The sequence below is a fragment of the Pavona decussata genome, unplaced genomic scaffold, assembly GCF_977016875.1.
Source record: "Pavona decussata unplaced genomic scaffold, jaPavDecu1.1 SCAFFOLD_46, whole genome shotgun sequence".
Lineage (NCBI taxonomy): Eukaryota > Metazoa > Cnidaria > Anthozoa > Scleractinia > Agariciidae > Pavona > Pavona decussata.
This window is the reverse complement of record NW_028145468.1, coordinates 97,731-119,096: the sequence shown is the minus strand read 5'-3', so window position 1 is coordinate 119,096 and position 21,366 is coordinate 97,731. Positions and strand designations below refer to the sequence as shown.

At 38.9% G+C, this 21,366-nt stretch overlaps 2 protein-coding genes across 6 annotated transcripts; both read left to right on the top strand.

Annotated features, from left to right (window-relative positions):
• The first annotated feature begins 1,311 nt into the window (after window positions 1–1,311).
• LOC146482286 (uncharacterized) lies at window positions 1,312–11,308 on the top strand. 5 transcript variants are annotated; one of them, XR_014864102.1, is made up of 2 exons: window positions 1,312–1,465; window positions 1,887–1,965. XR_014864102.1 is itself a non-coding variant. In XM_085107102.1 (2 exons), the coding sequence occupies exon 2, from the start codon at window positions 8,907–8,909 to the stop codon at window positions 10,383–10,385; it is 1,479 nt and encodes a 492-aa protein (XP_084963228.1). In that variant the 5' UTR covers window positions 1,312–1,465; window positions 8,898–8,906; the 3' UTR covers window positions 10,386–11,308. The 5 variants fall into 5 exon arrangements, 4 of the variants coding, with proteins under 4 accessions (XP_084963228.1, XP_084963227.1, XP_084963229.1 ...); XM_085107102.1 differs by lacking the exon at window positions 1,887–1,965 and adding an exon at window positions 8,898–11,308; XM_085107101.1 differs by lacking the exons at window positions 1,312–1,465; window positions 1,887–1,965 and adding exons at window positions 4,867–4,956; window positions 8,898–11,308.
• Window positions 11,309–12,454: 1,146 nt separating this feature from the next.
• LOC146482285 (neuromedin-U receptor 2-like) lies at window positions 12,455–13,662 on the top strand. The gene has a single exon (XM_085107099.1). The coding sequence runs from the start codon at window positions 12,474–12,476 to the stop codon at window positions 13,479–13,481; it is 1,008 nt and encodes a 335-aa protein (XP_084963225.1). The 5' UTR covers window positions 12,455–12,473; the 3' UTR covers window positions 13,482–13,662.
• Window positions 13,663–21,366: the final 7,704 nt, after the last annotated feature.

The window sequence follows — 21,366 nt, the reverse complement described above, 5'->3', positions numbered from 1 at the left end:
ATTTTTGTCTCGTGGGCTCATTAGGAACAAGCCTACGAGAAGCGTCCGATATTTGACACTTTCTTAGCTGTGACGTAAGAAAAGGACACCAGAAGGATTTAGAAGGAATCTTATGCATGCTGATTCCTTTCTCTACATTTCGAGAGTTGCTGCATCCAAAAACCACACATTTTTCAACCATTTTCTCTGTTTACAATTGAAGCATTACCGCGAATCTTCGGATATTTTTGCACGATGTCCTTTTCTTACCTCACGCTCCATATTTGGCCGAGTGGGGGACTAATGCGAATGATAGGTGAAAATATTGACAAGACTGCCTTCACTTCTAGCGCTCGTAAAAAAAAAAAGAAGAATTCAATATTTCTCAAAATTTTTTTCGAAAATGACTTCTTGAAAGATAGGGAAATCTACCAAAAGAAAACAAATTGAAGGGTTAGGGGCACTTTAAAGTCTCTTCTTCCGAGTTTTACAACGTTTCCGGTGCTGCTATAACAATGGTGAGCTTAATGTGATCAAACAGTGTTGTTCTATGTAAATTTGTATTAACAATACACTTGATGCTTTGCATAGAAAACTAGACAACATGACTCAAGAGAAGACAACCCAGCATAACGCGGTGCTTACATTTGTAGCGTGTAAACTTAAGGTAAGGTGTCAGACTTGTCAACCTGTAATCTTGGGACAAAGGGAAAACGAACCTCCATTTAGTGAATGGAAACGTTTTGAACAGTAACGAAATGCCAGAACACAATTTTTGAAGGGAAATAATAATCCCAAATACCTATCCAATTATATTAACATGCAAAAGATTGCAACACATGGCTGAGTTGTATATTAATAGTTTAATAGCTACAACTCCGAGCATTAGCGGTGGAAATTGATATATTGCAAACTAGTGAAACTGGTGAGTAGAGCCTTTTATCTGCAGCAGATGTATTTAAAGAGCTTTTCAAATGTTTTTATCGAGTTTATTCAATTAACCAACATCGTAAGTCTGGTTTATCAATCAATCATTTGAAATCGTTTTTTGATGTTTCTTTCTTTATCTAAAGAGCGTATTTTACAATTATTCCACTCGCGCTTGTTGGATATGAGATGATTTTACCCAACTCGGTGCTTACTGTTTTAATCAAAACAATCAAGAATATTGATAGCTAGATCTTACTAGTTTCCCTTTGCAAAAACAACCAGAAGACAATACAAAATAGTCTCTTTTTCTCGGGCATGGTATAATGGCTCATATATCATGGTCGGTGAGCCAATCAAATCCCTGGAATTGCATTATACAATGATCCAGTTTTTATTAATTCAATAATGTCAATTTAATATAGTGGTTCCTTTTTCTACGCCAGGAAACGGCTGTAAAGACGCGGCCTATGGATGCGCGAAATGGGTCTGCGCATTCAAACCAAACATGGCGCAGAAAAGCTGCCGAAAGACATGCGGACTGTGTTGATTAACCAAAGTAAGTTGAGGAAAGATTGCTCAAGGGTGAGTCTTAAACTTAAGTCTGTAATTGTTAACGGTTATTTTACATTTACTTTGGCTATAACTGAATAACTGGAAAACTGCATACCAGATATATTTAAAGAAGTTGGAAAGAAAGCAATAGAAAGATAAAATCACATAGAAAGGCAAGTTGTCTATTTTTTCTTTTGTTCAGTGACACAATTACGATATTTCAAACCTAAAATGAAGAATAACTCTCTGTTCTTAAAATAATACCTCGACAGAAATAGTAAATCGGTGAGAGAACTAGTCAGATTTGCGGAGCAGATGACCGTTTACTCATTTAATCTTACAAATCAATAATAGTAACAAGAAGAGCTTCTACTTAATGTTACAACTCTTGCTTGACATAATTATATAAATTTCAATTCTTGCAGGACACCTGCATTTGGAAATCGAACCTTGATGTGGTCTTATACAAAGAAGAATTGTAAACACAATAAAACTGTTATAAACTATCACGCGTCCTTATTAAATTGAATTCCAAAACGCGAAAGGTACCCAAAGATTGGTCGCGGAGGGGCAGTTAAGGGTGGAAGGATATTCCCCCTTTGATAACTTCAACTTGGAGGGTAAATAGTACGTCGAAAGATGTTTCCTTTGAGTTCTCAAGGGACAATGATAACGTCATACGACGTGGAAATTACGTCATGATTTCAAACCGGCGGTTACTTGGATATGCCACTTTGTAGTACGGCCGATTTTCCCAAACTTCAGAAAGCTACAAAACAACAATATCCAAAAAGTATTCAAAAGACTAAAATTATATGAAAACTAAAACGCGTGGTATGCCGTCCGAATGACACCAGAGTGACCACCTCGCAGACTCCACTTCTTGATACCACTCGGGAGAAGAAAATCAAGGAGACAACATTTGTCTACAACATCACAGGAGTGGAGTGAATGACTGTGTAACTGGTGGTCAAATTTAATTGTGAAACACTTTTTCCACTCGGCATGTTTCAGCTAGATGAGAGCGAAAATCGATGCTTATGCCATGAATGGAAGTGGATGAAGCTCTGCCAAAAAGAAACCGCTCATTGTGGTCAAACACCTTGGGCGTCTCACTTGTAAGGCGACGCGAGCCATCAAATCGTGCAGATAAGGTAATGAGTTTTAAATACACTGTGTCTACAGATTGTTTACAAGATAATATCTGATAAATAATCCTTCATTACGGACCGACCACTCAGAACGCGATTGAACTTTGAGATAAATTTAAAGCCGCCAGCGGGAAATGTCAACTTGAAGCAGAGCAAAAGGAAAACTTAATCACATACATATGCACAGTACAGGCACAGCCACGTGCATGAGGAGCTCAGCAAATTAGCAGAATATGCCTATTATAGAATAGTGACTGGAGACCCTTAAAGTGACTCAAAGAAAAATCTTTGAAGAGGTCATTCCTGCCACTCGGTGCAACTTGATATGCAAAAAAAGCTTTGTCAGTAAACCTGTAACACCGCCAATTTTCCGTTTCCAACTTCATTCGTCAATCACATCAAACGGAGATGCCTACATTGTAGCTGCCCAATGCGACATTGATAAAATATCAGTCTACAATTCAGGAAGCGGAAGTCAAAATATGCAACCTTGAAGATGTCACGTCATCAATTGTGGCGGGAAAATTTGTGAGCGTGACTAACTGGATCTAACTGCTTCATGGGTTGAACAAGCAAAGTCAAGAGGCGTGTTCAGATCAAAGGTACGATGGCACTATAAGGTGTAGAGAGACGTGCAAGGGCGGGAAATACAAGATGGTTTGTAGCTCACTACCATATTAGCGGTGATGCGATTGAGTTATCGGGAGCGCAAGTATAGTTGGAGGGTTCAAACACCCCGACACTGCAACGAAATATGCGGTTGTGATGGGAACCTAAACAAGTCAGAATTGTCCCGAAGTAAATTTCAGCATAAAATATAAATACACCCAACATGGCATGGGTAGCTGTTTAATTCAACTTTGACGTCTTTTTGTAAGAGGGAAGGAGGGAGGGTATGATCACAGATTAACTTCGACCAGGAGGAAACTATCAATTTGATTGGAAAACACCTCTCAAATTCAATCAGATATGCACGATTGGTGTGTGCGACAAGTATCTGTGTAACTCAAAACTTTGCATTCAAGAGTCTGTCACTGGAAGATGCAGTTTGCACTGGCGCAGGAGGAGAGGGGCAGAGTAGGGAGAATGTGGTATTAATTAATTGTTTGTCAAATACTTGAAAGAACGTTTGCAGTGTAGTGGTGTTCTGGCCGGCATAAAGTCTCTGGCACCTGTCTTATTTCAATAAGTGGTCTGACAATTGAGGCAATTTCCAGAAGCTGGTTGCGTTGTGCGATGCTAAATCGCGAATGTCAGCAAGACAGGACTCTAAAACAAAGTTGTAGCTTTCTGGGATATTTGTTTTACGGAGATTTCTGTTCATTCCACTAATCGGACCCGCAGTGAGGGAGATAATCGTCTTATTCATTGCAAAACACCCAATATATTTTTGTAGATTCGTAAGTCAATGGTCTGTATGTCAGCCTGACCTCTTATTGCATGAGAAGAACAGTGCATTTATTTGAACAAAGTCAAGAGACTGGGGGATGAGACCTTGTAATATCCATCTTTGCGGAGATCTCAGGCACACACTGACATAATTAAATACGGTCAGTTCAATTTTACAAACACAGTTTAAAACCCATAAAAGCAAATGTGGTTTGGCTATTGTGAAATATAAAACGTCATCAGTACATTATATTAAAACTGACAAAGAAATGGAAAAGAAAAAGGTTTTCTAGAAACGATTCCGCAGCTGTTAAGCATGGTGAGCTATTTCAGCAAAAGTACCAATGGATGGAAATGGGGGTCAATGAACGAAAAACTCAGGGATAATCAAAGCCCTCACTTCAGAACAGCCATAGCACACGAAAATCAATCTGTAGCAATCTATATATAGCACCAAATAAGTACCGTTTACAGCTGATCCGTCACCGTATTTGTTTCATGATAATCCCTGAAACAAATTCATGATAGATTAGATCTGCGAAATTAAAGAAGTCGATGTTTTCCCCGAGGCTACTCGTTTGTTTTTTTGCCGCCAACGATCAAAAGATAATGCATTTTTTTTTTTTTAAGGAAAATCAAATTTCCTTTTAATGGACAACTTCTGCTCTTTCTAGGGAAACACATTGTGTAAAACCATTAACTTTATTTTCTGGGTAAATACAATCTGTTTTAGAACAAGAAAGAAAAGTTGTTTTTATTGTGCACCATTTGTTTATCCGTACGGTATGCTACAAAGAAACTTCTAGAAGCTTTTACAACAGATCTCATGCCGAACGAACACGACTACCTCCGAACTTGTTCACGAAATCAACCTGAACATGTCCCGGTAAACTGTTGGACGGGATGATACACTACGCTGAGTAAAGATTGGTACTTAAGAGAATACGGCTTGTAGGTAAGTGCACTTTACATTTCATATGCACAACATCAAGAACTAAAGACATTAACAGGTCATATGCTTTTACCCTAGCCACTTCCCAAACGTCTTTCACAGAATAGAGCAGTGATCACAAAATATAGTTTAATATCACCCCATGCACTTTACTCAGTGCACAGAACTTAAAACTCGAGAGTACATGGTGCGTCCAAGTCCGATTTCGCCTATAAAAGAGTTAACTATGCAGAGACAACCTCAACGATCGATCGGAGTGCAATGTTTTAGAACATTACTGAATGTGAACTAGCGCTTGCCTTCAAATGTTACTTCTGAGATGTATAAAATGCGTGACTGATTGAACTGTTGACGCTGTGCACACGAGATGGGCGCTGGAAGTTGTGGTAACAAACAACGCGCAGTTTTACGTAAGAGTTTTAACACGACTTATTTTTAATTTTTCCGATGACTGTTAGACCTAGTTCTTGTGGTAAGACGAAAGTGTAACCTAGACCAAAATAAAAACAAATTGTAGATCAAACTTTTCTCGCGCCCAATCCAGAAAGAAATCGTCAATAGCAAGCATACATCACATGTAATTAAAGAAATAGCAACGGGTGGGCTATGGACATGTGCAGTACAAGTCATAATTCATACAATTCAATAATCACGGCATTGGTATCCTTTCAGTGTTTCAGTGATAACAAATTAAAGCATCTGGTTTTGATGTAGCTACAGTAAGTTGTTACTAAACCCCCCTCCCCTCCACCCTGACCACCCACATACACACCTGCCCCCAAGTTTATTTTTTGGTTCTAACTTTTACGTAGACTCGGCGACCGATTGATTACTCTTTTCGATATATCAGTTAATTAGCCCTACTAAACTCATTTTAGAGTAAACATTCTATTGAATTTTGTATATGCTAACGGCGCTAGTAAGGCTACTTTTCATGAAAATAACGTTAACTGAGAATAATTTATCGAGGCATGCAAGTTGCTTGATCCTTCGTAAGGCGCAAGGCTTGTTCAATGACGGGCTGGGAAGGCGAACAATAGAATATCAAACAATTTACGAGAGACATAACTATGCTTAGCCATACTTAGTGTAAACGTCAACGAAACCGCGCGTGATCCCGAAAACAATTGTTACGCAACTGACTGAAAACTAATCTTCTAGCCACTTCCGTTCAGCTTCCGTTGGTTAAAGTTGGTGTTATCGTTTTTAGGCTAGACGTTCATTATGCTTCATTTTGCTTATCATAAATCTCATCGCTGTTGGCAGGGCATTGCTTTGGGTAGACTCCTTTTTGCTGGGAAACAAAATAAAGAAACCGCCGGATGGGATTGATAAATGGTGGCCACGGGCATGCCCGCTTATCAGTAATTTAAGTCAACTACTAGAAGGCTGGGAAATTACCCAGACACACAAAGGACTCGCAAGACATTATTCTATCAAAGGAGAAAGGTCATTTGCTATGAATTGGGACGCCACTGTGCACAAACGGCGTGAAAATTCAAGTAAAGTTTGTACTCTTCAATATTCAGGAAATTAAAAGGCGACTTCAACAAATGATGGCCAGCACGATCCATCGGGGGCATTTGTTTTTTCTATCCATGCACCAGATGTCAAATTTTACTTACATTGCGGCCTATTTTATCCTATCTTATCTTCAAAACAAGTCACTCACACGATTTTTTTTTTGCCAACAGCTATGTTTTAGAAGTCTAAAAAAATTCTATTTTTCTATCCACGCGCCAGATGTTACACATACATCGTGACATATCTTACCTTATCTTTGAAACGAAGTGCTTTAAAACACCTTTCGCTTTTGCATTTCTTAAATCGGCAGCTCATTTTCAACAAACGTTTGAAAACATAACTGTAACTTAGACGAATTTCAGGCAAACGCGCGCCCTTGCTCTCAGCAAGAGATTTATAATCTTGTTATCTGTTTAGTTCTCAATTGAGGACACTCTACTGCAAACCACTTTTTGATGATAATCTCTATGAGGTAGGCCTCTGGAATTACAACCCAACAACAACGCACTCCGGTGAAAAGCGAGAGAGGCCTACCTCATAGAGAGAGGTAAAACTTTGTTGCCAGACGGCCTTAACCAGGATGGAAACAGAGAAGAAATCAGCCAATTTTTTTGGAAAACTCACTCAAAACTGATTGAAATTTGTCCTTCCAAGGAAATCACCTAATGATTTCCTCAGATCGAACTCTAAGCCAAGCAATTTCATGTTCGGAGCAAAGTATTTTGACAGTGCCCCTTTAAAGTTAACTGTTTGACAAATAAGTCAGCCTAGCCATTCTTGATAGTTCGTAAACACGGTGGCTTGAGTTTGAAAAGATAAGTAAATTGTTGTTGCTCCAATCAAGATAAGATTATCTCAATTAAGAATATATACTAAATACGGCAAAGCAACTTGACCTTTGCACTTACTCTTAGCATTGATCTTATCTTCCACTGTGTTTTGAAAAGCAATCAACTCAAGATTTAATTTTATATTAGAAATAAAGACATTTCCCGTGTATAATGGTGAAAAAGTCTATCAATGTACACACGTATTTAAATGTACGACTCTTGAGTAATGCGATAGATATATCGTCATACAGAGTCCCATTTGAACTAGTGCTTTCATGCTGAACTTGGTTTTCCTGTTTAAGCACTTAATAAATAAACAAATACTAAGTCACACAGTATTATGAACATTGAAGGACATTTTAAATCTCTTCGATTGTAACATGGACTGGATTGACCCAACTTTGGGGGCGAAACTACACAGTGCCACATAGATTAAAAATAAAATAAATAAATAAATAAATAAATAAAAAAAAAAACGGTACAGAAGGCTGTTGGCAATTACACGCAATGTCAACCCCCCCTTGACCCAGCGAATACAAAACCTCGCCCGCCTCTATTTAAGCCTTTTCCAAAGGTCGGAGACTCGACAGTATACCAGACGAAAACACGCCCAGTTTTACAAACTTGATATCAGCCCTGACATCTACAGACCAAACCACACTTAAATACATGTACAGGGAAATTTCTTTTCCATTACACCAGAGGAGTTTCGTTAAATGTAGACCTTTTGGGGTTATCAACACAGGGGAGTAAGCCTCTTAAAGTAGTCATGTGTCACGATTTATAATCCAGATTATACCAAGAACACTTTAAATAGGTTTCTACGACCACACTTAAGAAACCGGAATTATTCTTGAGAAACATTTCAGATCATAATTCTAACGCTAAAGGCGAATATTGCCCAATCCAAAAGGAGTCAGCAAGACGCTGAAAAACATTTCAGGTCATGGGATTAACTTTGATAGAAAAATAATGAACTATGGAGCACGTAGGAGATAAAGTATTGAAACACTATATTTTTATTCATGTTTTTTTTTCCGGCGTCAGTATCAATTAATGACAAATTTAGAGGGGGAACTTGGCAAAATATCATAAAAATGTGAGACACAGGACCAGGGATTCACTTGGATAGAGACGATCACAGAATTCCCACTGTTATCAGTGTAGCACCGAAGAAATATAAGGTAACGCGCGATAGCCAGTGGTAATCTACGGAAGTTTAAAAGAGTAAGTTGCCTCGAGAAAGTGCAAGGATCTGTGTGATTTATAATCGTTAACATCAGTAATGTATTTTGTAGATATTCCTTTTACCCATGGCCAGCATTTGTTTTGTCCATTTTCTCGTTAGTAATCTCATAAGCTGATTTGAACGGCAATTTGTTTCAGAATTAAGTTATAACATACATTAAAAGTATTCCTTTGTTCAGTACTTCCGAAGTATTTTTATTGTTTAACCTAAGCTTTGTACTATAATCATTAAAGTGCTAGACGATCAGTAGTATCTTTTAACATGGAACTTTTAATCAACAACAGTGCGAAGGGCTAAGTGGATTGCCATATTGCCACTAATTAAGTATATTTGAATTTCAGCTGAAAACCATGCGTCCCGCTGTTGGAGTTTTCCTCACTGTGGTACTTCTAGATCTGCAAGCTGTGAGTTACGGTGGTCTTCGCCCATTCTCACCAATCCAATGCAACTTGATCTACAAAAATGCGTGCCATCAATACCGTGAGACTGGTGATCATCAAATGATATGCCGAGAGAGTCCGCGGTATCGTTTTTGTCAACAAAATTGTAACAGTGCTAGTTGTCACTTACAGTGCCATGTGCCATTCTCGTGTGTGCAACAATGTGTTACTGGCAGATGTGCACATATGCTTTGTAATTCTGAGAACTGCAATCAGACTTGCATACGAGGAAACTGTCAGGCGATGGATTGTGCAGGGAAAACATGTGAACAGACCTGCTACATGGGTGGTTGTAGCATGGTCTGTTCGAACGGCGCCGAACGATGTATTCAAAGATGTGAGGCGGGAAAATGTACCATGCGCTGTCCGCCTGGCGTCAAAATATGTGAACAGGTATGCAAAGGTGGAAAGTGTACGATGATTTGCGAAGCAGATACATGCCTGCCATCGTGCGATGGAGGACATTGTATGTACACTATGAAAGCTGTCATGGATCTAGAAGCAGCGCATCTTGGTCCTCGATACCTTTACTGTAACGCGGACACTGTTACGAATACTTGTGTTCAGAACTGTCCCGAAGGAAACTGCGACATGAAGTATAAATACACCGCACATGGCTCTTTAATTCAAATTTGTCCAGGTGGAAACTGCGAATTTGATTGCAAAGCGCCTCTCAAATGCACGCAGATCTGCACGGGTGGTGCATGTAACAAGTATATATGCAACTCGAGACTTTGCATTCAAGAGTGCGTCGCTGGAAGATGCAACATGGAATGCGAAGCCGAAACATGTCTGCAAATGTGCAGAGGGGGAGGCTGTAGCATGAGTTGCTTGTCAAACGTGAACGAATGTTTGCAGTGGTGCCCAGCTGGGAACTGCATTCTGGGATGCAATGCAAAATACTGTAGACGTTACTGTGATCTAAGAAGTTGTATTATTTCCGAACAATCTTCAAGACTGCAAGGAATCTTGAGAACAGTACGATGTTCGACGGTAACACGAGAATGTTATCAACAATGTCCTCCAAAAAGAAGTTGTGCTTTTCTTGGTTGGGCATATTTTGGAGTTTTCCATTCCAACCACCAAACCTGCAGCCAAGGAGATTGCCGAAAGATGCATTGCATAACGTCAGACAAATGTACACAGACGTGTCATGACGGAGCCTGTGAATCGATGGTTTGCACTGCAAACACCTGCCAGCAATATTGCGGAGGAGCCAACTGCAACATGGAGTGCAATGCCGAAAACTGCACACAATTTTGTCGCGGCGGAGGTTGCAAAATGAAATGTACGGGCAATGTCGAGACATGCAATCAGACATGCAATTCGGAGGTTGCGGACTGTCAAACTATTTGCCTTGCCAAGTCGTGTACTTTAACTTTGCTGTAATTGTTAAACATATATGTATATTTAAAAACTACATTTTGCCATCCATGTCTCACCATTACTTCTTAATCTCATTAAACATTATATCTTCAACCACTGACACCACATTACGTGCATGCGTATGGACACCCAATTAAAAACGGTAATTAACATTTTCACCTGCAGAGTGGTTTGTACATTGTATACGCGCATATGTTATATCTCACAAATACATTTAATTTATTTAGTTTCATTCTACATAAAACATTCATAGTAAGAATTTTTTAGAAAACAATGTGGGAGACCTACCTTACGTTTCCGTTCTATCATAACTACTAGCATCTGTGGAAGTGTTGAAACGTAAAATGAGTAACTGACATTTGAAATTTTCGCTCTCTCGTTTCCTGTTGTCCTGTTCTTGTTAATCAGCTTGAGCTCTGCTTTGAAACAACAGCCGGTTCTTTCATTAGCTTATCGCTTTTCCTTGTCGAATCAGTTCTGGTTTGACAACCTGTTTAAAGCAGCCGCCCAGAGTGACTCGAATGATAGCTCAAACTAAATGAGATTCATCTCCCGAGCCCCGTTAACATGCAAGAGCTGTGACGAAAACACTGAGGAATGTATTTGCTTTTTCTCAAGACAAATCACTGTTAAACTTAGTTAGACAAAGAATGCATTGCACTGTGTTCTTATGCATGATCATAGTTAATAAAACGCAATGGTTGTGAAGCCTGACAAACTTCTTTGTTGTATGTTTTTATTAGCATTTTTGTCCTTGACCATGCACAAACCACAATAGATTTTAAAAGTGTTGGAGCAACTGACCAATAGAAACGTTCCTGTTAAGATATTCAAAGGAAATGTGAACGTTAAAACAAAGCATTGCGCACGGTCGCAGCCCTTCCAACATAAATTGCTGCACCATTGCTGTCATGGCAAGGCTTCAATACCAGTCCCTCAATTAAGTATGACATGATAAAGAAGTCGCATCAACCATTTGCGCTTTGTGTTCATCAGCAAAAACCTCAATGAAAACAATAAGAATACTCGGCCTCTTTATCAGTTTTTCGGTGTTTGTAGACCCTGATAAAACCGGCTGGAACTCAGTAATTATGACAAGAGATCAGCTATACAGTCAACTGTCGCCTTTCGGACACCTCGCTATTGCGGACACCTTTATAAGACGGACAACAGCTAAATCCCCAGCAAAAACTGATAAATTACAGACGTTTGCAATTGACTGAAAATAAATGCCCGCTATTACGGTCTCTCGCTACTAAGGACAACCAGAACATGTAGGCAATACAGATTGATCTGTTCGGATGCTTTACCTGTAAATTTGAGTTGTAGAAATTTTTAGGTAACATAATTTTATTCACCGAATTTATTAGCAGTTGTTTTTTTGAAGAACGTGGAAACTAATCTTTCTTCACATTTTTAACCACATATTTACTTCTTTGGTTTGTATTGCCGCCATGTTAGTGGACAAAACAAAAGAAAATTTGCTCACGTAATTTGCATAAAAATGGCAGTGAACTCCCAGAGGAGAAAAATCTTGTTTTTCCTGTGCACCAACATGGCCGCCATGACGTCACATGCAAACGATCAATAGAAAGGAATTAATTCTCCAATGTTATGGAATTTTTTAAGTTGAGATTTTGCCGAAGAAAACTGTAAACTTTCCTTACTACTAAATCCGAATTTCTGAGGCGCCTTGGCCATCTGAACAGATATCCACCGTGATGGACGGTTGGGTTTCCCTGATTAAACGAGTTCAAAGTAAGTCACTCACGTATTTTTAATTTATTCCTGTAAACAATATGACATGATTTTTGGCAAATTAAACTGTACACTTAATCAAAAATGCTGTGACAAGCTAAGTAACTGATGTTTAAACGCGACATATATTTGATTGTCAGTGCTTTTAGGTTTCTTCCGGCGTTTTGAAAGTACTGCTGACTAGACTAGGTTAAAACTCTAGCTGAACTGATCGGGGTCAGTGTGCCCTTTCTTCTCTGGGAGATCACTTAAGACAGAATCTATTCGAGCACGTGCCTGAGGCTAGATTAAACGCATTGGACAAGAGAGATGGCAACGTTTAATAACACCTCTATGGATGCAAATGAATCAAACAGCCAGCAAAGTCTTGGGGGATTTTCCTTTACCGACTCGGTTGCCGTTCAAATCTGCAAGGTACTTGCCTATTGCGCAGTTTTACTGACAAGTTTGATTGGGAATACACTGCTCATTATTGTCATCTACAAACGCAAGGATTTGAGGAAGACAGTGAATTATTTCATCGTGAATATGGCCCTTTCCGACTTTGTGTTTTCTCTGTCCGGTATACCAGTCGAATTGACCCAGATGTCGTCCAATTCGTTTCATTGGCACGTGAGCGGTATTACAGGATCCATCTTATGCAAAGCGTATAGATTTTTAACAATAACTTCATTGACCGTATCAGTGCAAAGTATTGCCTGGATAACTGTCGACAGGTTTATAGCAGTCATGTTCCCAATGACATCTCGAATCATTTCTCCAAAATACCGTGCCATCGCTATCGCTTCCACTTGGGTTTTGGCACTGGCAGTACGGACTCCATTAACGATGGCGATGAACTTGGAAAAATATAAAAATATGACTTATTGCGGTCTCTGGGACGTTGCCGTAGTTTTTGGCAACATGACGGTTTTCACATCTTACATTGCGGCAACCGAGGTTATATTTATTATTTTCCCATTATTTCTTATCACCATTTTGTACTTCGTTGTTGCAGTGACCCTAAAAAGACGAATCAAGCATTTAGCTCAAATTTCGTCACACATTCAACGGGAAGCGTGCAATGAGAGCGCAAGGGCAGCAAAAATGTCCTTTTGTATGATGTTAGCCTATGGCATATGCTTTATACCGTACATGGCCTACTCCTATGGAATCTATAAGAATTATGCTTTTTCGTGCTCGCTGCATAGAATTTTGTGGTTTTTTGATGTTTTCATGCTTTATTTTTCTTCAACTGTCAATCCAATTGTTTGTTTTTCATTTGTGAGAAAATTTCGCCTTGAAGTAATAGAGATGTGTACTAAGTGCTGTAAGGGAAGTGCTGATAATAATGGCAAATAAGTAAACAGCAGGAAATTGTCGCTCTCAAATCCATAAAAGTTTATTAACGTGAATTATTAGAAATGTGATCGACCAGAACTGATAACAAAGAACCCGCTGCAGTCTGAGTGACTTCTTGTCAACAATGTAAACACAATCATGCTTCTTCAAGGACTATTTAATTATTATAGAGCTTTAGATTTTAGACGCAGTACATAATAAAAATAGCCTTTATATGGCTTGAAAATATGTGTGGATATATCAGACGTTTCCATGTGCCAACTTTTTTTTGCCAACTCTTAGAACGGCTCACAGGATTTACCGGAGCAAGAAACAAACAACCGACAGAAATTATGCACCTTAGCCGCGCTGAAACACTAGAGCTGTGTGCGAAATAAGAAGGTCTAAATTAAAGGGGGAAGTATCATGGGGGTTTTTGATATCTTTTGTTAAAAATGACGAAAAAAGAGCTTCAATCAGCTACCAAATAATTCTAGAATGACGAGAGGAACGAAATTAATTCAATTCTTGAAAAGAACAACTTGTGATCTGTTCAAGCGCATTTTGGAAACAAAAATGTGAGAACTTGAAAAACATTAGCCTAACGTTTTTCAAGTTTCAATCCATACCGGCCTACTCTGTCTCTGGCCAGAGGCACTAATCGACAATTTTATTGTACTGGGGTGATATTTTATAACAAACTAGACAATTATTTCGTTGTTCAGTTCTGCTGACAGACAAACATTTTTGGGTTTTGAAATAACGGCAAATTTGCGTGATACTTCCCCTTTAAAGGAGGCGTGTGCTATCTGGTTTCGAGAGAGTATTCCGAGAGTAGAACTCAAGGAAAGCTGTGTGAGCTTCTAGAAACAGACGGACAAGGCCCAACGACAGACGTCCATGTAGAGCCGTTTCAGCACCAATATCAATATACATGTTCTCGTTACTGTTCTAGTGAGATCTCACTGATTTCTTATGATAGGTACTAGCTGTGGGAGTTTGTTCAAGCATCCGGAGTAAACTATCTTTTGTGATCGTTTGTTCCATTCTCATGCCCCGTACATTTGATTAGTAGCGATATTGTAAGGAGAAATGGGACGATCGTTACTAGCTACTGGTGTGGGCGGGGGGCAGAATCCCTGTCAGCCCCCACCCCCCCCCCCCCCAAAAAAAAACAAAAAACAATAACAACAACAACAACAAATTGCCTTGTGGTTTACTTTGCATTAAAAATTAATTATTTACTTTTCCTCTTAATCTCAGTCAGGAGTTATTGATCATGAACAAGCACAAAAACACACCAGTCAAATATATTGGGCCCATTCGGAAATAAGCACTGAAGATTGATGCGAGGCAAAATAGATTCTGAAGATGAAATTTGATTTCACGACTGCAAAGAATGATTATATTGTTCTTGTCACTGCTTCCAAAATTCGGGAGCTCGCTTTAAAACGTTTGCATTTGTTCCCTAAAAATGTGACTCAAGTGGTCTGTGTATCTTTATTTACCATTTACGAAGTTGAAACAACACCTACACCTTTGTAGAACGAAAAACATGTTTATTTTTATCCGTCCATTGCCAAATATTCGAGATTACAACTCTTAAATTAATGGAATCTTTGCATATACAAATCCACATCTCTTATGGAAGAAACTTCTCATGGTATAGCGGGGGAAAGACGCAAGACAAAATCTTGGGTATTGAGGACTGGTTGGGTGTCTTAAGACACAACGTCTCATACCGTGACCCTGTTAAAGACAGTCACGGGATGAAGTTGCAGTAAGGTAGAACTTTATAACGCCGGTAACATTTTATACAAGTTCTTTTTACCAGCTCTACATCGATACTGGTGTCAGTGGATGCCAGCACATTGCTTTGAAACTGCAAATATGGTTTTGTCTTTTTATCAGGCACAGACGAGTCATACACCTTAGGGGGAGAGGGAAAACTTGCAGTTTTATGGCCAATCATTAGCGATGTAAAAGAATTTTTAACATCACAGCAACTGAAGGATAAGTCATTTCGTTGGCTTGCGCTTTGAACCACTACAGATCAGTTTGAAAATTAGATGCACGGTTCATGTTTTGGAACGGCGTTGCTTAAAGGGGCAGTATCATGGGGTTTTTGACCTTTTTTGTTAAGAATGGTGAAATAAGACCTTCACTTTGCTACAAAATAATTCTAGAACAACGAGAGGAGAGAAATCAACTCAATTCTTGACAGGAACAACTCGTACTCTGTTCTAGCGCATTTTGGAAACGAAAATGCGAGAACTTGAAAAACATTAGCCTAACATTTTTCAAGTTTCAATCCATACCGGCCTATTCTGTCTCTGGCCAGAGGCACTAATCGACAGTTTTTTTTGTGCTGGGGTGATAATTTATAACAAAACTAGACAGTTATTTTTGGTTTCTGTTTGGTTTTGAAATGACATCAAATTTTCGTGATACTTCCCCTTTAAGTGATGTCTTCAAGAAACGTGTGAGTATTTTTAAAACTCCATTCCGTGATATCCAATACACACAACCTGTCATCCACTTGACTACGGAGTTGTGGATTATCCTGCGGATTATCTTCACCCACACGAACATCATTTTCCTTTCATATTAAACTGAATAGCTTCTTCCCTAGTCAACTGTGTTATTTCTTGTTAAATTATTGGAAAATTGCATCTATGGGATTGCAGACGAGAGACAAAATACTCCCCAGTATAGCGGGTTCGATTCAGTTTTCAAGCAAAGGTGAACATTAAATATGAGAAAGAAGAAACGTGTGAGTATATCTTTAAAAGTCCATTCCGTGATAAATCCAATACATACAGCCTGTTATCCACTGATTACGGAGTATTGTATTATCTTGACTCACACGAATATTATTTCCATTTCACGTTAAAATGGCTTATGCCAGAAGAGAATCCCTAATAAAACTTGTTCAATCCATCTTATTTATCGTAAAAGCTGCAAATAAAGGTTAGACTCAGGTCTCTTCATAGCAGAATCGCCTAATTATAGGGACTTCAAAGCAACGACGACGAGGACGAAATTTTGGTACATTTCTCAGTTGTCGTCCTCGGCAAAACAACAACGTGAAATACACAGCCGCCGATTAAGATAAAACTCGAAACATAAAAGATAAATCTTTTTGCTTGGGTGTTGAACAGCTCATCGTATTGCTGAATGGAGTCTTCTTCTCAGTTGATGAAACTTCTAAAACACAAGAATAGAAAAGACGTGGAAAAGGAATACGGATGGTCGAGGTTATGAAGATTATTAGCAAAGGTTCCTTTTTTAGAGCTAAGATTATTTTCTTTTGAGCTGATAGAATGAGGTGTTACCAGTTTTTGTGTCTTTTTATTTACCTTGTATTTTTTAAAAGTTTTTGTTTTATTTTAAAAGTGAGATCGTAGGTTTCTCTGTAATTTTAAGCGTGGAGTACGGATAAGATCTCGGTCACCGATCTCTCCCCCCTCCCCCTCCGTCATTATATTGTTATCTCCAAACGAATCACAGAAAACTGAAGCACCCTGGATTTACAGTTGAAACATCTCGGTCTTGAGCTGCAGTTGCTTTTTTTACAAGAGCCAAGTTCACAGTGTGTCTTTAATTGCTCACGGCAATGATAAAATCATAATTTGAAGTTATAACTTCAAACTGATTCTTGGACCGCACAACAAGAAATAACGTTAACGAGTCTTCTGTGATGCGGGATATTGCAATCATTTTAACCAGCTAAATGTATATACGCAGATTGTATTTGATTTTTGGAGCAGTCGGCGTAATTGGAACTACTAGAACACCCATTCTAACGACAGTTCGCGAGAAAAGGCTATCTTTGAGTTAAAAAGAACCACTCAGTGGAAGGGCAAGCGGTACCTCAGGATCGCCATGAAATCGTTGATAGTGTTCAAGTTCCAAGACATTTGGTTTCTCAAAAAACGGAGAACCTTCGCAATGTGGAAAACTGTTAATTTGCAAGCTTCAAACATCTACAAGGCAGGCAAATCTAACACGCATATGCCTGAATAACACAGGACGAATCAGTTGTCGTTCGAGTATTTGGGACTTACGTAGCTGGTTATCAGTTTAAGTGCCATTGTCTGAGAAAGTGTTCCAGGGGCCAAAACTTGTGGTCAACCGATTTGGCTGAAACTTGGCACAGAAGTTGGTTGCCATGAGATATTTCAAAAGCCCATTTGGCTCACTTCTCTGACTTTAAGTTTTAGAGTTTCAGGGGGGGTCTCATTTTTTGCCCTTTTAGCACAAAAAATCCAGCCTTTCAGGGGTCATTTTGAAAGTGCCATAAAACCCAACTGGTACATTGTGCTGCCAAATGAATTTGACTATGAATATTACTATAATAGAGCTTTCATTTCATGCATGTAACTTTGCCCTCAAGGTATTGGACAGAGAGGAGCCTGGGGCCAGAGTTTGGCCAAAATTAATGTCAAAATTACAACTCAAAATTGTCATTTTTCAAAAAATCAGTGACCTGCCTTCTTGCATAACATCCGTACCTAAACCATTATTTACTTTAGTGACCCAATTATCAAAATCAGTTGAGAAAAATTTGGCTTATCACGGTTTGTTGAATTTTTGTCACAAACACTTCATGCCTCTATAAGGTCATGCAAAATGGAATTTTGAGCATAATTCATGCCATAAACAAACCAAATTGTTGACATGAAGCCCTTATTCTGTATTTTGTCAGTGAAAATGAATTGCTAAAGCCAAATCAGTTTAATTGTTTAGAAATACTCTGATTCTTACCTTACAATTGCTTTTAAAGGCCTTTGATTAGCACAACAAATACCCTGATTTAGCAAAACAAGGGTTAATTTGTACTTTGAAAACCCAGTACCCATCAAACAGCACAATGATGAAGGCCTTACCTCGATATAACGATCTTTCTAAACGATGCTTGAATTTTTCATTGATTAATATTCAGTTGCAAGTCATAATTCTTCTCCGTTGCTCCAAGCATGGAAAGTCTCTATATTTTGTCAGGCCTAATTTTTATTATGATTACAAGATAAAGCTAGCTTAACGAAAACTTTCGTTAGCATATAATCTATGTCTGTTAACAGCCTGAACAGTTTTTGTAGATACCCACCAGTAAAGGAGCATGGCCATGCATACATAGATATATACGTAAAGATATATGAGCTGCAGTTTATAGCAGTGTGGATGTGACCTGTTACTTCAGAGTCCTCTAGAGCGGAGTAAGTGAAACCATCCGTCAAGACGGAATGCACAGTTAGGAGAGCTCGACAGTAAAACAAAAAACTTGTGTTGCTAAAGACAATAACCAAACGAGGCCAGGGCATTGAGATGATGCAAAATAAACTGGCCCGCCATTTTGGACATAGGAGAGAGTGGGGACTGGACCGAGGTTACGTTCTTCCTCCGTTTCGCGGGTATGTTTTATCAGGTGTAAGAAATTCAAGGGTAATTTCACGATGGCACTTTGTTCCTTTGGAGGGGTAAGTGATCAGTGCGGTGCCACGGCATGTGCTCCGCCAGAGCAGGAGTGGTTCCTTTATTATCCTGCGAGAATGATATCACTGAATGGTTGAAGGAAAAGTACAAGGGGGGGGGGGGGGGGGCAAGAAGAAGACCTGGTCGTACCAAAGCAGCAAGTGATTCAAAATATCTGTTAGGGATCATACACGCGCACAAATGGCTTTTATCGCATAACACAAACTAATTCGGCAGATTTCGATATAAGGACTTCTTAACGATGCGAAGCAGTGTCCATATACGGCGCGGGAAAACATTCTGTACGTATGTCATGGTGTCATTAGCAAGTCATAATACCGTCTCAAAATCGAATGTAGTTTCTTTTTATCGTGATTCATTTATTTTTGTAGAAAAAAAATGTTTAATCAATTAATTCAGCTTCAGAATACACCGATAAATCTGAGATAGGTTTTGAACTGGGTATAAGATTCCTAAAATTATACCGCCTCTATTTACATACTAAAATAACTAATTATAAGTATTTAAAAAATGTATCCGAATAATTTTTGTTACCAAGAGAGTTATCCGTGAAACAACACATTTTCTCGCTCAAAATGTCAATTTCATCGAAAAGCTTTGATGCAGCATGTTTGCAAAGATCTTTCAAGTTCTCTTATCTTAGACAAAACTGTCAAATATAGGAAACCGGTAGGGTTTCTCCTCGAATTGTGATTGCGTGATAATGTATGTAATGAATGTAAACAAACAGAGCGAGCAGACGAAAAACAGCCTTCGACTTCAAGTTATTCTTATCGTTGTTTTTGGTCATAGAGATTGTTGCGATAAACTAAATGCACTCTTACCTTTCAAAGTTAGGGTTTTAGTCAACCCCTTTGCCCTTCCTGTAAACAATTTGTTGAATGTTTGTTTCTCTTCGTAGGAATCAAGTAAATTACCTCGGGAAATCTTCAATCAGTCATAAACAAACAATTTGAGACGACAACATCGTAAAATATCGTAGTCTCTCTTCAACAGAAAAGAGTCCACTGGATCGCGATAAAGGCCATTTGTGCGCGTGTATGATCCCCAACAGATATTTTGAATCACCTGCTGCTTTGGTATGACCACTTCTTCCTCCTGCCCCGGACGCACCTGACCCCTTGTACTTTTCCTTCAACCATTCAGTCATATCATTCTCGCAGAATAATAAAGGAACCACTCCTGCTCTGGCGGAGCACATGCCGTGGCACCGCACTGATCACTTACCCCTCCAAAGGAACAAAGTGCCATCGTGAAATTACCCTTGAATTTCTTACACCTGATAAAACATACCCGCGAAACGGAGGAAGAACGTAACCTCGGTCCAGTCCCCACTCTCTCCTATGTCCAAAATGGCGGGCCAGTTTATTTTGCATCATCTCAATGCCCTGGCCTCGTTTGGTTATTGTCTTTAGCAACACAAGTTTTTGTTTTACTGTCGAGCTCTCCTAACTGTGCATTCCTTCTTGACGGATGGTTTCACTGACTCCGCTCTAGAGGACTCTGAGGTAACGGGTCATATCCACACTGCTATAAACTGCAGCTCATATATCTTTACGTATATATCTATGTATGCATGGCCATGCTCCTTTACTGGTGGGTATCTACAAGAACTGTTAAGGCTGTTAACAGACATAGATTATATGCTAACAAAAGTTTTCGTTAAGCTAACTTAATCTTGTCAGCTGTCTTGTAATCATAATAAAAATCAGGCCTGACAAAATATAGAGACTTTCCATGCCTGGAGCAACGGAGAAGAATTATGACTTGCAACTGAATATTAATCAATGAAAAATTCAAGCATCGTTTAGAAAGATCGTTATATCGAGGTAAGGCCTTCATCATTGTGCTGTTTGATGGGTACTGGGTTTTCAAAGTACAAATTAACCCTTGTTTTGCTAAATCAGGGTATTTGTTGTGCTAATCAAAGGCCTTTAAAAGCAATTGTAAGGTAAGAATCAGAGTATTTCTAAACAATTAAACTGATTTGGCTTTAGCAATTCATTTTCACTGACAAAATACAGAATAAGGGCTTCATGTCAACAATTTGGTTTGTTTATGGCATGAATTATGCTCAAAATTCCATTTTGCATGACCTTATAGAGGCATGGAGTGTTTGTGACAAAAATTCAACAAACCCTGATAAGCCAAATTTTCTCAACTGACTTTGATAATTGGGTCACTAAAGTAAATAATGGTTTAGGTACGGATGTTATGCAGGAAGGCAGGTAGATACACTGATTTTTTGAAAAATGGCAATTTTGAGTTGTAATTTTGACATTAATTTTGGCCAAACTCTGGCCCCAGGCTCCTCTCTGTCCAATACCTTGAGGGCAAAGTTACATGCATGAAATGAAAGCTCTATTATAGTAATATTCATAGTCAAATTCATTTGGCAGCACAATGTACC

Bases quoted from the DNA above. Each gene is read 5' to 3' on its own strand.
- LOC146482285 (XM_085107099.1), top strand. From the start codon at position 12,474: ATGGATGCAAATGAATCAAACAGCCAGCAAAGTCTTGGGGGATTTTCC.
- LOC146482286 (XM_085107102.1), top strand. From the start codon at position 8,907: ATGCGTCCCGCTGTTGGAGTTTTCCTCACTGTGGTACTTCTAGATCTG.